The 17,469-nt window shown below is 35.3% G+C and overlaps 1 protein-coding gene across 1 annotated transcript in view; it reads right to left on the bottom strand.

Moving 5' to 3' along the window:
• COL12A1 (collagen type XII alpha 1 chain) overlaps positions 1–17,469 on the bottom strand; it is a 47,543-nt gene that overhangs the window by 28,216 nt on the left and 1,858 nt on the right. Inside the window, exons 2-20 of the mRNA XM_019613573.1 lie at positions 16,787–16,944; positions 15,385–15,514; positions 14,741–14,883; positions 13,937–14,066; positions 13,183–13,325; positions 11,444–11,573; positions 11,128–11,247; positions 10,483–10,629; positions 9,576–9,692; positions 8,993–9,139; positions 8,637–8,711; positions 7,958–8,097; positions 6,620–6,743; positions 6,281–6,424; positions 4,156–4,320; positions 3,247–3,285; positions 3,019–3,157; positions 805–947; positions 331–440 (exon numbers count right to left, since the gene is read on the bottom strand). Coding sequence (XP_019469118.1) covers positions 331–440; positions 805–947; positions 3,019–3,157; positions 3,247–3,285; positions 4,156–4,320; positions 6,281–6,424; positions 6,620–6,743; positions 7,958–8,097; positions 8,637–8,711; positions 8,993–9,139; positions 9,576–9,692; positions 10,483–10,629; positions 11,128–11,247; positions 11,444–11,573; positions 13,183–13,325; positions 13,937–14,066; positions 14,741–14,883; positions 15,385–15,514; positions 16,787–16,944 — 2,444 coding nt within the window. The remainder of the gene's footprint in view (positions 1–330; positions 441–804; positions 948–3,018; positions 3,158–3,246; positions 3,286–4,155; positions 4,321–6,280; positions 6,425–6,619; positions 6,744–7,957; positions 8,098–8,636; positions 8,712–8,992; positions 9,140–9,575; positions 9,693–10,482; positions 10,630–11,127; positions 11,248–11,443; positions 11,574–13,182; positions 13,326–13,936; positions 14,067–14,740; positions 14,884–15,384; positions 15,515–16,786; positions 16,945–17,469) is intronic.

The raw sequence follows: 17,469 nt of genomic DNA, 5'->3' as shown, positions 1-17,469 counted from the left end.
CCCCCTGCTAAAGCAAGCTCCCTACTGCAGGTCACATAGGTAAGCATCCAGACGTGTTTTGAATACCATGAGAGCTGACAACCTCACTGTGCAACTTGTTTCTCTCCCCCAGTTCTGACCCTCAACGTGGTTTTCCTAAAGAACTTTCAACCAGATCAAGGAAGTTCAGATGGAGCTTCCCATATTTCAGTTTGTGCCTGTTGTTCCTTGTCCAGTCATCTATGGGACTGTAAGAGAACTGGATATAACTGACAGTAGCTTCTGCTTGCTTGTGCTCTGTTCCAAAGAACAGACCTTCAGAAAGTAACCTTCATAATTTCAATCCTTTACCTTGTGGAAGCTTCCATAAAAGATCTTCTTTACTTCATCATTATCAAAAGTTACAGTTTGAACTTCTCCCCTTGTATCCTTGTTAAAGAATGACAACACTTTGCTGCCAGCTGCAAAAAAATAAAATAATACATTTCATTTTAGATGTAAAGCTGAAATCACCATCATAAGATAGACTCATGGATAAAATGTAGTGTAGCGCTCTGGCAGGTAAACACAGACTATAGATAGTTCAATTGACCTAGCTACATAGATGTATGTTCTTTTGGTTTAAGAGGTAATACCAAAGGTAAAAGGCATATTAATTGAAAAATTAATCTATGTATAAAGTAAAACAGTATATATTTTAAAACTGAAATTATTTAAATCTATTACCATGTTAATAATGCTTTGGTTTTGGAAAGATTTTGGAATAATACATGCAAAGTAATGTAATGTATAAATTTTCTGTTCAATAAGTATAATCATCCTTACGATCAAGCACAACTCCAACTTGTGGCTTGTAATCTCTGTCCGTAATCTGCCAAATAGCAAAAGGTTCATTGGGGGATTCAGGCAGAAGACGGAATAGCATGATGATAGTGTATGCCTGTGGCAGTCCCTCTGGGTGAATCTCCCTGTTAAGACAATATGAAGATATTTTTTCACATGGAAACATATGAGCAAAACAAACAAGCTCTTTTTCAAGGAAATGGCTTAAGGGTAATGGGGAAATAACAGTGTTTAACAAAATTGTGCATTTTAACTACTCTCTGTAAAAAAAGTGCTAAGTGAACTCACAGCCTATCTTAAATTCGTTGAGGCATCATGATTATGGGGGCCAGAATGTGACCAAGAACCCTGGGAGATTTATTCTTGCAGTAAGATCTACATAAACAACATATATTTTGAATTCCTTGATGGTAAGTTTCTAAAAATCTGTAGTCTTATTTCACCTGGCTTATTTTAGACATGCATTGGAAAATATTCTGTTTAACTATCAATGGCTTTCAGGAACAGAGGCAATGAAGGAAACATTTAATGTATTCCCTGCAACAGGTGATGTATTTGGGCCCCACCTCAGCCACTGGTGGCTGCTGAAATTTAGATTTGTGATGTTCAGATTGTTAGACATAAAAAATTCATAAAGCTTGGAATAAATAAAAATACACAGCAGATGGCCTCTGGGATTTTTTGAAGGAGACATGCAGAGTGCAGGAAAGTAGCTGCAAAAAGGTAGATAGATCATGTGTCTCCTTAGCCAATAAACTGGAATTGAGAGAGGGATTTGGCATCATGAGCATAAACAGAGAAACCTTGACATGAATATTTTAGGCAAAACTTAATTACCCACATGGTTAGGAACGCTTTCCAATTACAGTCATATCAAAAACCAATAACACACAACACAGTGAAAGAAAGAAAATAATAAAGTAGATATAGCCGTTCTATTTATATCTCTGATAGCAAGTTATGTCAAATATGAAATAGCTATGCCAGTAGGATCAGGATGCTTTTATTGCCTTGCTGACTCAGTCTAAAGTGAATTTTATATTCTGGCTTCTTATGAAAGCTAAGTGCCCAAAATACTCTGCCAAGTGTATTCCACTTCTACAGCAGACAATAAACTGCATAAAAACATTCTAAATAACCTGAAATAAACAGAAAGGGTTTTTTTATTTTATTTTTATTATCTTCTTGTCATCCTACTTATCCTGTTTAATGCATGATTTATATTAATTTAACAAAATTGCTAAACAAGATACCATTGACTGGGGTTATATGTATTTCCCTAGCTGTAAAAATCCAGGCTGTCAAGGATCACTCCCATAACTGTACAAGCACATCAATAAATTCAAAAAGTCCTTTAGTCCACCCTCAGCTTTTAAAGTTGTGAGCTGAGAAGGCCAGCAAAAAGAAATTGTTACTTCATATACTCCAGTATGAAGCCTACACATGTGATCTGATCCAATCTGGCAGAAGATTTCAAAGGCTTTTACAATAACAACAACAAAAAAGAATAACTTTCATTAAATTAAATAGGAGTAATAGTCTATTTTTAGGCATATCCTCTGACTCAGGAGGTCCTTTCTGAAACTTAAGCTTAAGTGGAAGGGTGAGGAACAAATGTAAAAGAAAAGGATTTACTTGATTCCTCCTACTAAAACTAACCGCTAAATTTCTGGAGTGTATGTGATAGTTGAAAGGAATGATCACATTACCTTCTGTTAGATGCTATAAGACTACAGGCCCTTTAAATCTCCACTTCGTTCACCAGATATAGCAATTCAGCTACAAGAGACCCTAAATCAATGGTATCAGAGTGCTGCTTACTGCAAAAAGTGAAGTTTACCACACTACACTTAAACCATTTTCCACTGACAATGTAGAGCTCTTTGTACCGAGGAGGCTGTTGCTCAATTGAGCCTTTTGCCAGGCTCTATACCGTAAGTAAGTAGAGTGGTTAAGAAAGACAGTGTCAAATAAAAGAACAAAAAGCAACTGGATTAACAGTGAACAGATTGCGAAGGAAGAAGCAAATAAGTATTTAACAAGAGCAATGATGGATGTTCTTTGGAGTATTTTTTCTGGATTTCAGTTAAAAGAACATCAAATAAATGCATTTTCCATGAGACACTAATGCTATTAGTTACAAACTCTGTTAATTCTTCCCCACCTGTTTGCTCTGAGTCCTCCTCATTTACTTACCGTATTGGCTGGCTGACAAAGGCATTTTTGTGGAGTCTATATGCTACATAGCTTGGGAAAGAGCCTGATTCCAGTGATACGCCTTGCACAGAAGCAAAATGCTTCTCTGTCAGATTATATGATTCCAACATCTTGAAACCTTTAAATCAGGAAAGAAAAAACAACAAAAACACTGTAGAGCTGTATAAGACAAAAATGAACCTATGCAAAATATAGGCAGTTTCTTACCAGGTGAAGTATATCCTTCCAGGTAAATAAGAGGACAAGCTAAAAGAGATGAAAAAACATGTAAGTTCATAAATACAACCCCTACCACAATATGAACATGTACATACTTAGACAATTTTTTTAGCAAAAATTCTGTACTAATATAAATTCTTGGCCAATTATTGCTACAGTTGTCACATTGTGTTCTGTTCTGCATTAGATGAACTGCTAAAACCTTTACTCACTACTTTTAGTTGGATGTTTCTACCATGACAAATTGTATGGGATAACAGATGAGCCCCCAAAATATTTTTAGTTTAATTCCTAAGAAGAAAGGGGCATAATGACTCAATCTTTCCATAAATATTAGAGGCGTGAGTCAGGCTGCATATTAGCTGTCAGAATCACAGAGAAAAACTGCAGATTTATATGGCTTCTAAGGATCCAGCGGATGAAGAAGTTAGGGAGTCACAGAGTTGCACATGACAGGCTTGAGAATTTTTCTTTTTTGCCATTGAAGGATAACTCTTGAGTAAACAATTGACATTTAATTTCAATCATTTTGAAACAGCATCACACACTTCACCCATGCTCTTACAGAAGACTGGACCAAAGGTAAAGAGACCGGTTGTGTCCCCCAGTTCATATTAGACATCATTCTACTTCCTTGTAAAGAGCAGAACTTCTGACTATTGCTTGTTTTATTCTACCTATACTTTTGAAATGTCAGACAAGATTACACTAAATACAATAGTTAGTTCGAAATTAACAACAAAAAACTTTTGCTCTCTCAAACCACGCGTAGTTATTACAAAACCTAACTTTTATATTTGAACGTGTTTTTGAAGTATTGTAAAGTCATTTACAATATAGCAGTATATAAACAAATGCACTAGTTTGGGAAAAGGGAAAATGGTATTTTCTACTCACTTGAGGTAGCTGTCTCACACACAAAGGTGACAAGGTTGTCTTGAATCTTTTCAAATGCATCAAAGTCATCAACAATAAATACATGACGTTCACTGGGCTTGCTGGCAATCTTGGCCAGCTCATTGTAATCCACATCAGCCACACCAACAACAAAGACACTGAAGCCTGTAAAAATAACATTTGTTACTTGAAACATAGTAAAACATACATAACCATTTCTCAGGTCAATATTTCACAAACGCTATCATTGTCTTATCTATTCACTCCAGTATCCAGCCTTCATTATGAGTACACATGCTGGTTATCCTTTCACTCTGTCAAAGTTCATGAGAGATTAAATTGCTTTTTGCACCTTTCTTTCAAAATTTTCTCCTCTTTCCTTCACTGACTGCTGTCAAGGACAGATTCAGGATGCGATTCAGCTCATCTCCCTAGCTTGCAAACTTCAGGATAGGAGAAGCTGTTTTCTGTAGATGCCTATCTGTTGCTCTCTTCAATAACTATAAAAGTACCAACACCTTAGACTAGACCTTAGACTAGATGGCAAAAGTAAAATTAGAAGAACCCAGCCCCTAGAATTTAATCATATCACCAGGTGTAAAAGCATAATCTTTCTCTTTGTCAGGTGATTTTCCTCTTCAAATCCTTAAAATGGAGTCTCCTTGCCTTTTATATCAAGTTTTTGTTCTGTCATATCTTATGCCCTTAACAGAATTATTTTTCTGACTCATCTCTTCCTTTCCCTTTCCCCACCTAATTCTCCATATAATAATTTGACTTCTTTTTATTGCACCAGAAAACAGGAAAGAAGAAAAACAGTCCATTACACAATTTATCACTAAAAAGAAAAATTTCTCCAAAAGAAAAAAAATGTAATAAACATGAAACTTCACAAAAATGTTGGTTGGAAGCTGAAGGAAGAAATAACATTTACTATAAATTATAAGCCTATTTGTATTTGCATTTTGAATTTTTCCAAAGGAGATGGGAAATAATTGTCCCTCTGTGCTCGGTACTAATGAATCTTTGGCTGAAATACGCTGTCCAACTTTGAACACAATATTTAAGATGTAAAGTATCTGAAGAAAATAGCTAATGAAAATGACAAGAGGTTTGGAAAACACAATCAACAGGAGATTGAAGGAAATGGATTTGTATTTGTTTAGCCTAGAAAAAAGACAGAAAGAGGAAATGACAACAGGCTTCAAGTATGAAGGCCTGTTACAGTGTACAGATATCAATTGCTTTCCTGGTTAACTAGGGAAATGAAAAGAAGACAGCAGCTTCATTAGCCTGAAGAAATACTTAGGTAAAGTATGAGGAAAAGCTTTCCAAATATCAGCATAAGTTAAGCACTAAAGCAGATTATCCACAGAGACTGTAGAGATTTTTATGAATAGGTTAGCCAAACATCTTTAGAAATCATCTAGGGAACTTATTCTTCCAGATCACAGAGGCAGACAAGATGACCACTTGTGGTTTACATGCCAGTGATTTCCATAAGGAAGCACATCTTATTCAAGAAACTGCATTCCTAGTGGTTCATACAGTGAAATGCAAGAACTTTTGGGCAAGTTCAGTAGAGGCTGCTGAGAGCAGGGAAAAAGAGTACATGCTTAGTCAGACATCTGCCACACTCAGCAGTCTAAAGCAGGAGTGCAATGTTTCTCAGCTCAAAAGCAATGAAGAAGTCAGTTTAGACCTAGCTCCAGAAAAAGCACTTCCTTTCCCTGGAGCTCCTGTAGTCTGTGTCAAATAAAACAAAAAGCCAGGCCCAGCTTAGCAAAAGCACCAGGATGGAGTACTCTCCATGATGATGCTTGGGGTCCACAGAGCAAGGAGAAAAAGTAACCAAAAGTCTTTATAAAATAGCATGCATGAAAAACTCCTTGAAAGCCCTGGGAAGCCATACTTTCCCACAGAGGAGAGAATAGAGAAAGAAAAAGTCTGATCCTGAAAAATCTAAATTCTTTAAGTGGTTCTGAGTCATTCTAAACAATCAGAATAAATTTCTGAATCCATAAATGGTAGGTAAAGAATTCCAAGACGATTGAAGCACCACTTATAAATTGCGTTGGTTAACATGCTAAGGAAATGAAATAGCTAGGTATTGTGAATAGCTTACCGGAGTGCTGTATGACCGTTGCTGCTTTCCTCACTTCATCCTGTGATCGACCATCTGTGACAACAACAAGTACCTTGGGAACACCTCGCCTCATGCCGCTCTCCCAAGTCAAAACCTTTTCTTTGATAAATGTTAGGGCTTTGCCTGCAAAGTGTACAACAAATGAGTCAGCCATATTATCCATTATCCATGAAGAAATTCCTTACTTTACTTTGACAGTCACTCAACTAGTTGAGTGACAGCCACTCAACTAAAACAGGAAAACATAAAACCTAATCCTTTGTCCATGAAATATCAGGCAATTTATCTTACAAAAATAAAATTATTTCTCGGAATTACCTGTCCGTGTGTTTCCTCCTCTGTACTGAACATTTTGAAGAGCTCCCAGAGCTTGAGCCTTGTCATCAAATGTATTCAGTTTAAACTCAGATTTTGCTTCATCGCTGTATTGCACAAATGAAACCTGGGAGGGAATGCATCATTGTATTCGGTCACATATCTCCAGTTCAGACTCAATTGAAATATGCATTGTGGTATATTAGTAACCATTAAATAACTGAAAAATCTTTCCCACATACGTATTTACGTTCCCACATACATATTTACATAAACATATACTGTCATAGCAGTGTACACACACAATATCTTTATTTCCTTTGTGCATAAAATGTGATATGATTTTAAATATGGATGATTAAGACATTTCTATTACTATGGAGCCAGTTTTATAATATATTCTCTCTGCTTTTGAGTAGGTATATATTATCTAGAAAATCTCCTCCATTTATTTTTAAGAAATGCGAAAAGAACCTGGTGACAGAATGACAATGAACTTGGACATATGCAAAATTGCATGTTCTCCTGCCGTAAGTAATAGAATATAATCACTGTATGTTTATTCTTAAATCACTTTTAAATTTAAATATATATAAATTTTATGTTCTTATTTTTCATTCTATATAACTGCAATATTATGGTATCAAACTAACTCAGTGCTGAACAACTATCTCTTTGTATGTATACATTAATATTTATTGAAATAAATTGCTCTTTTAAAATCAGTAAGAGTAATAAATTAGTTATTAATAAATAGCTCATTCAAAACCAGAGATTGCTGCAACTAATTCAAGAGGTATGTGACTTCCATAATTTGCTAAATGTTAGCACTCTCTGCCTCTTGTATCAGGTCTTCAGCTTTAGACCGGAGACTCATAGCAATTCATGGGAAAAAAGATCACTGCAATGCTCAACAATTAATTTGTAGGGAACCTTGTAGCTAAAGAACGTTATTTATTGAACCCTGGCAGCAATCTCATCCAGCTTCACATAAGTAGAAAAAATGTGTAATGGTTAAAGAAGACAAAAAATGTCTGACAACAGTAATCACCAAGGAAATCTTAGAGGTCTATTCCTCTTAGTTATTACTGTTTATACTTAAAGTATTCTTGAACTGAGAAATTAAAACACAATCCTCAGTCAACACTCAGACTGTCCTCAGAGCAGTTTTCTGATAGCCAAAAGTTATTGTATAACAACTAGATTCCCTTAGTATCTACAGAAAACCTCATATGTTTCATATATATTTATACATACACACACACACTGTACAAACAACTTTAGTAATCCACTTCCAGCCTCATCCTTCTAAAATGTACTCAATGGAAATAACTAACTTACCTGGATTCCAGCAGGATTAATCAAGTCAAAGGCTCCTACTGTATTAAAGACAAACTTTACTACTTTGTTGAAGTTATCATCACCAATACTCCAGGAAGCATCAGTCAAGAACACTATGTCTGCTTTGGCACCTCTGCATACTGAAAGACCAAGAAAAGGAACACTTGAAATTTACCATTCATAGCATGATGAAATAAAGAGCATTGCTTCAAAAATTTGAAAGGCAAGTATTTAGCAAACTTCTACTACAATACCATCAAATGGCAAGTGTTTTATGCTCAACATAAAAACATTTATTAAATATTCTCAAACAAAGATGCAGGAAATGAAAAGCTCAATAATCAAATGCAAATGTCTTAAATGACATTTTTTTCTGAACAGCTTTTATAAAAAGTCCACTGAGGGCAATGCTGACAGATTTGCTATAGAGCTACAGAATATCTTGATTTTTTGCCCCAGTGTATGTATTCACCTTTCCATTCTAATCCAGGAAATTTCAGAGTCCAGTAAAGCAAATGGAGACAACTAAGAAATTGATCACAAACTTCAGACCCTAAATTACTGTGCTAGCTTTAAATCTATTTAAACTTATGAAAAATAGAATTAAACCCTAAGGCAGTGCAGCAACAATGTTAAATACTACTACAAAAATACTACGTAGATCTACAAATAAACATACCATCCCGAGCTGGAGGGATTGTGGGAGGTGGAGGAGGCGTAGGCGGTGGAGTTGGTGCCTCTGTAGGTTTGAGGACTGAAATAAAATTAAAAAAAAAATTTGGTTTAATATAAATTATTTCATTTAAGGAAAACTCTAGATATTACTTTCTTATTATCATAGAAAGATTCATCTTTTCTCACTAAATTTTCTAGTATTACAAAACTTCCCCTCAAACTCCAGTTGACACACTGACAGAAAGAGGAAAAACACTTACAAGAAGTATTGAAAGACATCTAGAAACAAGACAAGCTCTATTATTGAAACAAGACAAGTTCTGTATTCAAAACTTAAGGTTCATAGTATCTATTACCTACCTGTATGTTCCCTCACAGAGACTGGAGGTCCCTCAAGGTTAGGGGTCTGAACAAAGACAGTTGCATTGTATTCTGTGTCTGGTGAGAGGCCAGTAAAACAATGGCTTGTTTCTGATCCACGTACTGTAATTTCCTGTCCTCTGGATCCTGTAAAAACAAAGACCAATGGAATGAAAATTAGAACCCACTATTCCCTTTTTAATGTGTGTACAAGTGTAGAAATTAGAGACTTTTTGAGAGGAAGTTAGGATAGCAGTCTTATTCTTGTCCCACAAAAACCTTCTAGACTAAGATTAAGCTCTGATTATGAACCCTGGAGCATTCAGGAAAGCAGCAACATTCCAGCAACATTCCAGTGCATGTAAAACTCCAGTAACTAGCAAATCTCCACTAGTGAAATTTAACTTGACAATAAGCAGTAGTTCACTTCGCAGCTTTTTCACCACCACAGCATATGTTCAGACCTTCAAAATTCAATCAAATGCAGCATGACTGACAGTGGAGGCTTTCCTCCATCCCAAGCATGTGGTCCCGCCACCAAAATACGAAAGCTATGTATTAGAAAGTGCAAAAATTCTCTTACCATCAGCTGGGTTCAGCTTTAGTCTGTAGGAAGTTGCTGACCGGTGAGCTGACCATCGGATACAGAAAGTATCCCAGCCAATTTTGTAAGTTGTTAGGTCACTGACATTCAAGTATACTGTGAGCAGAGAAAGACAAAAATTGCTCTTTGGAAAGCAGTACACCACAGATGTTAAAAGAGCTACATCACACTTAAATATTTATCAGCAGTGCTGCTCCAGAACCTTTGTTTTGTTTTGTTTTGTTTGCTTGTTTTTTAAGATTTACAGAAGGAAAGAGCAGTTCCAGTCCAATTTCTTCATATTATCATATGCCCTACAGATACTGGCCTAGTATTTTACAAACACCCAAAGTCTGATAAGCTTCTCATCTTGGGAAACAGCCCATTTTATCATTTTTCAGCCACGTAAGTGGAGTTCTTTACACAATAAAAAATTTCAACATATCAGAATCTGACTCATATACACCAGTATGAAAAGAATGAATGTAGTCAACAAAACTCAGGATAATTGATTCATGTTAACTGAAGAAACTTTAAGAAGCTTTTTAACTGAGGGTATTGACAAAATTATCTCCTTTTGAAAAGGTAAAGTTTCAGTTTCTGGACTGCATGGTTAAATTCTGTAGTATCCTGGATATAATTATAGACTGAACCCAACTACAGCCAATAAAATTTGAGGAAGCAGACTAGAAAATTTTACATTTTCAAATCATTACTTAAAATTATATTTCCATTACTGTTCTGAAGCATAGTTTTTGTCTTGTTTCATTTCTAGAAACTACATCGTGGCCAAGGACCAAGTCTCTATTCAAATCTTCTAACTAGCCAAGAAATACTGTCTTAATCAACATTATCTCGGATCAGTATATGTATCTAGAATGATTACAATAAAATTCTTTTGACTTACATGTAGTGCCTTGATCTGTCAAAGGTATGCTCATTCCAGAGTCATACTGGGCATAAACATTCACATCATAAGTAGTGCTGGGAGATAGATTATGCAAAGTGTAGGATGTCACTTCTCCCACAAAAACCTCCATGGGCTCATTTGAACCTTGAATTGAAAGGAAGCATCAAGAAAACGCAGAGAGAAAGATTCATGATAAGTGAGCTACAAAATTATCTGGCTCCTTTTACATGTCATTAGTTATTAATCTCATTTTCTTCAACAAAGTATGAATTTACAAAACATGAATCTTATAACCTCTCCAATACTCATCTCATGGATACCAGTTCACATTCTCAAAAGTACAAGTGGTACAAAAGAGAGAAAAACAAGTCTGGTTTTTCAATTCACTTCATCTAGTCACTGGTTAGATTCTGTATGAAACATCAACACAGTTCAGTCTCTTTATATGACTGTATGAAACACTGTACTTGGTAGTGCTTCTTATAAAATACTGATAGCAAGAGCTTCTATCAAAAAGATATAATAAAGGAAAATAAATAAATCTTTTAACACAAACATTTCATAATATGTATGATTTCTATTCTGATCTCCCATTATCTACTCCTTGAAAGTGCTCTACTCAGAATGAATGAGTATTCTTACCCACAGGCTTGTATACAATCTTATAGCCAAGAACAGGGGATGGTGAAGGATCCCAAGAAACTCTGAATCGTGTATACCATTCATCAGTTATATATATATTTTGAGGAGGAAGCAGGCCAACTGAAAACAAAGAAAAGCATTCCAATTTAATAGACTAGTGACTGGTTTTGAGCCTCTAGAAACTTATATTGTAACTCTGTAAGGAAATCACACTTCAGAGAAACTATAAACATAATGACACTTTAACAACGTTGGAGTGCTCAAGAAATGTATAGCTTACATTTTTAAAAGAATATTTTACATTAAAACAAATTACCAGTTCTTCCATTTCCAGTCAACTGTCCACCATCTCCATCTTCATACACAGCCACAACAGTTATTTTATATGGCGTATCTGATTGCAGTGGTTGTAGTATGACATTATTTCTTATGCCAGGAACTGTTGTCTACAACATATAAAAGAAACATACAAACAAACTCAGACTATTGTAACCGATCAGTTATGACAGTAACTAGAACTAAAAACCTGACTGTTTTTCATGTTCACTGTAGATAAAGTTGTACAGGATATTTTAAGAGTTATAGCCTATGAACAATTACTAGTACTTTTTAATTTAAACTATAAAGCATTGTGACCAACATGAAAATATAAATCAAATTGACCCTTCAGTTCCTACCCTTACAAGGGACATGGCTTAGTTATGGGACTCAGCAGGTCAGGTTGATGGTTAAACTGACAATCTTGAACATCTTTTCCAACTTACAGGATTCTATGACTTTATAATTAGACTGAGATGCTGCATTTCCTCCCCCAGATTTCAGCACTGTTTCCTTACAGAAAGGAAAAGTCAGAATAATGTGTTTAGAGATGCAAAAAGAGAAGAAAGTGTTTGTAAAACAAGGAGGGAAGACAAATCCAGTCACACTACTCATTAGTTTCAGTTCTAACTTATCATTATCCTCATGGATACAATTTTTTTTAGGAGAAACAACAGCTGGTCTGAGAAAGAAGCTCTGAATATTCAGCAATGTAAAAACTTGCTCATGCAACCTCCAGTCTCTTCAACTTCCTGGTGCAGATGTGAACTTCTGCTTCATTCTAATCAAAAGGTAGGCATAATCCAAAAAGTGCTCCATAAAATAGCTACAAAGCACTGGAACTACAGAAATTGACTTGATCAATAGCATGTCTCAATCAACATCTTCCGTTATTACTTGAAAGAGAATTCAGTTGTTCAAGACTTACTATTTTTACAAATAAAATGACCAATATTTTTTGCATAAAGATACATATTCAAAGTTAGTTGTGCTCTGAATAACAAGTCCAATAGTGAATTTCCTACTAGTGATTTTCAGCATGCTTTGTATAATATATAAACAGGTAGAGCATTTAGATTTTAGACAGTACTCTCTACACTACATTTTAGCTGATGGCAGTCAGAAGGAATTCCATCATTGACCTCCATAGGATCTGGGTTTGCCTTTGTTATTACCACTCAGAGAATTTTATACATACCAGATTAACCCATGCTATCATTAAGCTGCAGGAAATTAAACACAAACATAATTCATGTTGAACTTTACCAAAGTAAGTTAGACGCTGAATCAAAGTTTTACCACTACATTCTTATTAAGCCTTGTCAATGCTTTTTCAATTTACAGAATTCAGACTTATGTTTACTCTGTATCTTAGCACACTGACTTCATAATGAATAGAGTATAAAATAACAGATGGTTATTTATTGTAGAACACTACTTGAACTCAGTTTCAAGAAGCAGGCTTTGCTCAGAATCCTCTGATTAATGATGTGACTTACATCTTCAACATTTTTTACATAAAAGTTTATTAAACTGAGTTCATTAAACTCTATATTTTTCTTCAGTTTTGTGAAAAAGAAAAAAATTTGTACAAACAATGGCTTTTCAGCATTACCAACAATGACCAAAAAACCCACAAATGTCCAAAGTGCATTGCAAGTAAAACAGGTGTTTTTCTGTAGCCTAAACAATCAAGTGAGAAAATCTTAGTGCTCATAAAAGAATTACAGCACTTACATATTCATCAATAGGATCTCCCGCAGTGGGTGAATAAATGATTCTGTATTGCTGAACCGGCCCATCAGCATGGTCCCACTGTACAGAAAGGCTGTTTGTTGTCTCATCGAACACTCTCAGATTCCTTGGTCCACTGCGAGGCACTAAAGAAAGAAATACAGAAGGTATAATGATGGCCTGTCACATCAAGTCTTAGAAGAACACGAGGATTGAAAGGAGAAAGCAGCAAAAGAGTAGTGACATATGAATACCATAAACAGTTCCTTTTTGCTTCGTTTCTGGAATTAATATGAAACAAGCCGAGCACAAGCAAGTTAAGTTGTCACACAGAGGTTGTGGTGTTTAGGTTTCTTCAGCAAAACAACATTTAGAAGGTTGATGTGTACAATTTTTGAGTAAAATGCAGAAGTCAAAGCACATTTTTTTTTCCTATGCATCTTAATGTGTTACTTTTTTCAGGAAGATAAATTGATATTTAACTGTAATCACATTTTAGAGAACGATTTTTAAATTCTTAAACATATATATTCAAATTAGTCTTATTTCCCAGGTGAAAATGAATTTAGTGATTATGCATGCATTCCATCTTCCATGCAATATACCAAAAAGCCCCCTTCCAGGGAGGGCTACAATTGCTTCAGCCATAGTTCAGATCCATTTATCTGAGTTACACTGAATGGTTTTCACAATTTGTGATTTTATAAATTCCTCACACATTAATCTTGACAGATCTCACAAAAGTGCTGCCTCTTACATGTTCTGCCCTGCGCTTGGCTTGGATTTCCTTCTCCATCTGCATACAGAGCTATAACATTTATTGAGTAAGCAGTGTCAGGAGTTAAGCGTTCCAGCATCACATCACGAGTGTTGGCTGGTACCACAATCTGAAACAGAAACAGAAAGCACCTACATAAAAAGTGTTCAATTTATACTATATCCCTTAAAATGAGCAATTTAAACAAAATATAGAGAAATCAGGAACTGCATATTTTTCAAGAACAACAGAAGTTTAAAATAACCAAATAACACTGATAAAAATTCAAGAGCAGGTACCACAGGAATAATAATAATAAAAAAAAGATAAATACATAAAGAACACTCAATCTGCAAATGGGAGGAGAGCTTGGTAGGTACTAACAGGTACTAATTGACAGGTTCCTACTCGTGTGAAGTAATACACTGTTCCACTATACAGAAACAGACTAGTAAAATTGATCTTCCACTTTCATTATTAAACATTTTCTAATAAATATTTGTTGTTTCTTTCTGACTTTATCAAATATAGGTTATGTCTTAACTCATCATTACCTGCAGTAAAATAAAAGATAATTCTCAGTTTTAAGTAGGAGAATCTTATCTCTTATTTATTTCATTTCACCAAAGCAAGCTTTCATTTACAATATAGTAAATTCTGTAGGCACACTCATTTCCGCAGGGACCCTCCTAAGCAGGGAGTTATTCCAAATTCAATAGCTTATTGTTGTTTTTCTACACTCATTGAAGAAAGCAGTATCTTCTGCACACTTTCAAAGACTAGCATAAAAAGTAAATTACTTACAGATTCTGATGGTCTTGGGCCAGACAGTGGAGAGTAATTAACTCTGTATTGCTGTACTGGACCTGGAGCAGGTTCCCATCGGACATTCATGCTGTTTGGTGTGGGATTGTAAACTTGAATGTTTCTTGGTGTTCCTCTCTCCACTAGACCAAGGATAATTAAAAGTAAGTTTTACAAGCCTCCTTACACACATTCTAGTTCTACTTTAATTTCAACCATGCTCAAAATAAGCTGAGAAGTTTATCAGCTCAAGACATTATTTGTTTTACCCTAATATCTGTGAATCTAAGAATCTTAGTTATTAGTCTTTACAAGCATCTCTGCCAGGCAGCAGGGCAGCTACTGGCACTAGAAGTAAAATGTTCCTGTTGTATGTAAGTAAACTATAAGATAGCTTTACAACATAAGAGCTGAGGTTGCAAGTGATAAATGAACTGAAAGACTCCATTCGAATAAACAAAGAAAACAAATCATTTACAGAGGTAAAACCACAAACTATGCATGTAAACAGAATTTTACATTAGGAAAATTAAACTTCGATAATTTATATAACTTAATTAGAACTACTCAGTTTCTAATGATTTGAGCCACTTACACACATGCACAAAATCCAACATTTTATTTAAAAAGACTATTTTACTTACAAGTTCTTCCAGTATCAGATGTACGTCCACCATCCCCTTCCGGGAAAACTGGAACCACAGTTACAGTGTAAGGTGTATTGGGTTCAAGAGATCTGAGGATAACATAGTTTGTGTTTCCTGGCACTGTGGTCTAAAAATTTAAAAAGAAAGGTGGAGGTATAACATTTACATGAAAATGGAAAAAATTCAGCTTTTTGTATCTCCCTTACTGTTAATACTTATTTTAGCTTTTTCTTTACATGATTACTACCTCACAAGGGAACATAAATTGCAAATCACTCTCAGGCCAATTACTATCAAATTAGTTCTGATTTAATACAAGAGACGTTAAAATATGAATTTTGTTTATCATGTCATTGAGTATAGCAGTAACCTCACAATCCAGCATGGCAGATTCCATTTGTCCTCCTTTTAAAAAATAAACTTGTTTACCTTATCTCATTTCTAAATTAGATGTGATAAAATCTTTATGAAATAAATAATGCGTTGAAACTTGAAATAATAGGTTTCATGATATCTTCTAGAATTGGCCTTCAAGAAGATTCTGTCTTGCACAATGGTTATCAAGTCTTGTGCACAATTCCTTACAGCTGACTTTCACTTCTGATCCTGTTCTACTATTGTCAGTAACAAGATCTACAGCAATCTTTTTAATGACTACTATTTAGCAGCTGAGAGTCATTAAGTCACTTTTGAAATCAGAAAAATAAACATCCCATAACACTACAACAACCTAATGAGAAAAAGTAATGAGCGACTCTGTCTGCAAGTATAACTCCATAGTATTTAAGGAATATTTTTTTTATCAGTAGCTTTCTAGATGCTTATGACATAGTGGTAATTCACATATTCCTTATTTAACAGGCACATCAAATTGGCACAGATCTGAAGAGAATAATATTTCCCCAGCCTGCAACATGGTATCAAATTTCATTTCAAAGAGTGCTTTGTCTCATTAGGAATTAAGTAATTTTAGATTATTAGAATGAGATGCCCTCATGCATTTTTTCATTTTCACAAATATTGTCCCAGATGTCTGCCAATTGCCACAGCAGTAAAAATGGGTAGAAACAAGGTCTATTAACTTTACAGCTTTTTGTACATCTTTAAACCAATGTTATGGTCATGCACACTGCCGTAAGAAATAAACAAACAAAAAGTTGTGTAGCATTAAATCTGTGTTCTAAGAACTTATCACTGAAGGTCAAATACATAAAATCCAACATCAGTATTACAGATTGGAAAAAATGTCTTTCATGGATGTGTTCTGCACTTGCTCCAGCATAGCTACAAACAGAAAAGCCAGTATGTAGGCAAACAAGACCAACTTCATTCTATAGCATTTCCCTCACTAGAAACATATATTGCAATTTATTTGAGACAGTTAGCAAGAAGGATTTACCATTTCTTCTGCACCTCCAGCTGTTGGTCCATAAAACACTTTGTACTGACGAGGATTTCCCTCTGCATGATCCCATCGAACATTCAGAGTACTGGTGGTTGGGTCATAAACTAGCATGTTCCTCACAGTAGTGAGAGGTTCTGAAACAGGACGATAAACTGTCAGAGATGTGGGGCCACATTCTCTCTTTCGCCCCCTGCTATCAGATCATGTCCATGCAATGTCTCATTAGGAAATTAAAAAACAGCAGGTTTAATAGTTCATGTCAAATGTTGTCTTCATTAATCTCATTAATCATAATACATGAGACTCAAAAAAAAAAAACCAAGATCATATAATCGTGGAATGGCTTGGGTTGGAAGGAACCACAAGGATCATCAAGTTCCAATTCCCCGTTGATCTCGGGTTGCCAATTACTAGATCAAATACTAGATTAGATTGCCTAGAGCTCCATCCAGCCTGGCCTTAAACACTTCTAGGGAATGAGGCATCTACAACCTCTCTCTAAATCTCCCTTCTTTTAGTTTAAAACCATCCCCTCATGTCCTATCACTATCCACCTGTGTAAAAAGTTGATTTCCCTCATGTTTTTAAACTCCTTTTAAATACCACAAGGCTGCAACGAGGTCTCCTTGCAGCCTTCTCTTTTCCAGGCTAGCCATTTAAAGAAAAATATAAGAAAA

The sequence above is a fragment of the Meleagris gallopavo genome, chromosome 2 (assembly GCF_000146605.3).
Source record: "Meleagris gallopavo isolate NT-WF06-2002-E0010 breed Aviagen turkey brand Nicholas breeding stock chromosome 2, Turkey_5.1, whole genome shotgun sequence".
Lineage (NCBI taxonomy): Eukaryota > Metazoa > Chordata > Aves > Galliformes > Phasianidae > Meleagris > Meleagris gallopavo.
Note: the sequence above shows the minus strand (reverse complement) of the source record. Positions and strands in the feature narration are given on the sequence as shown.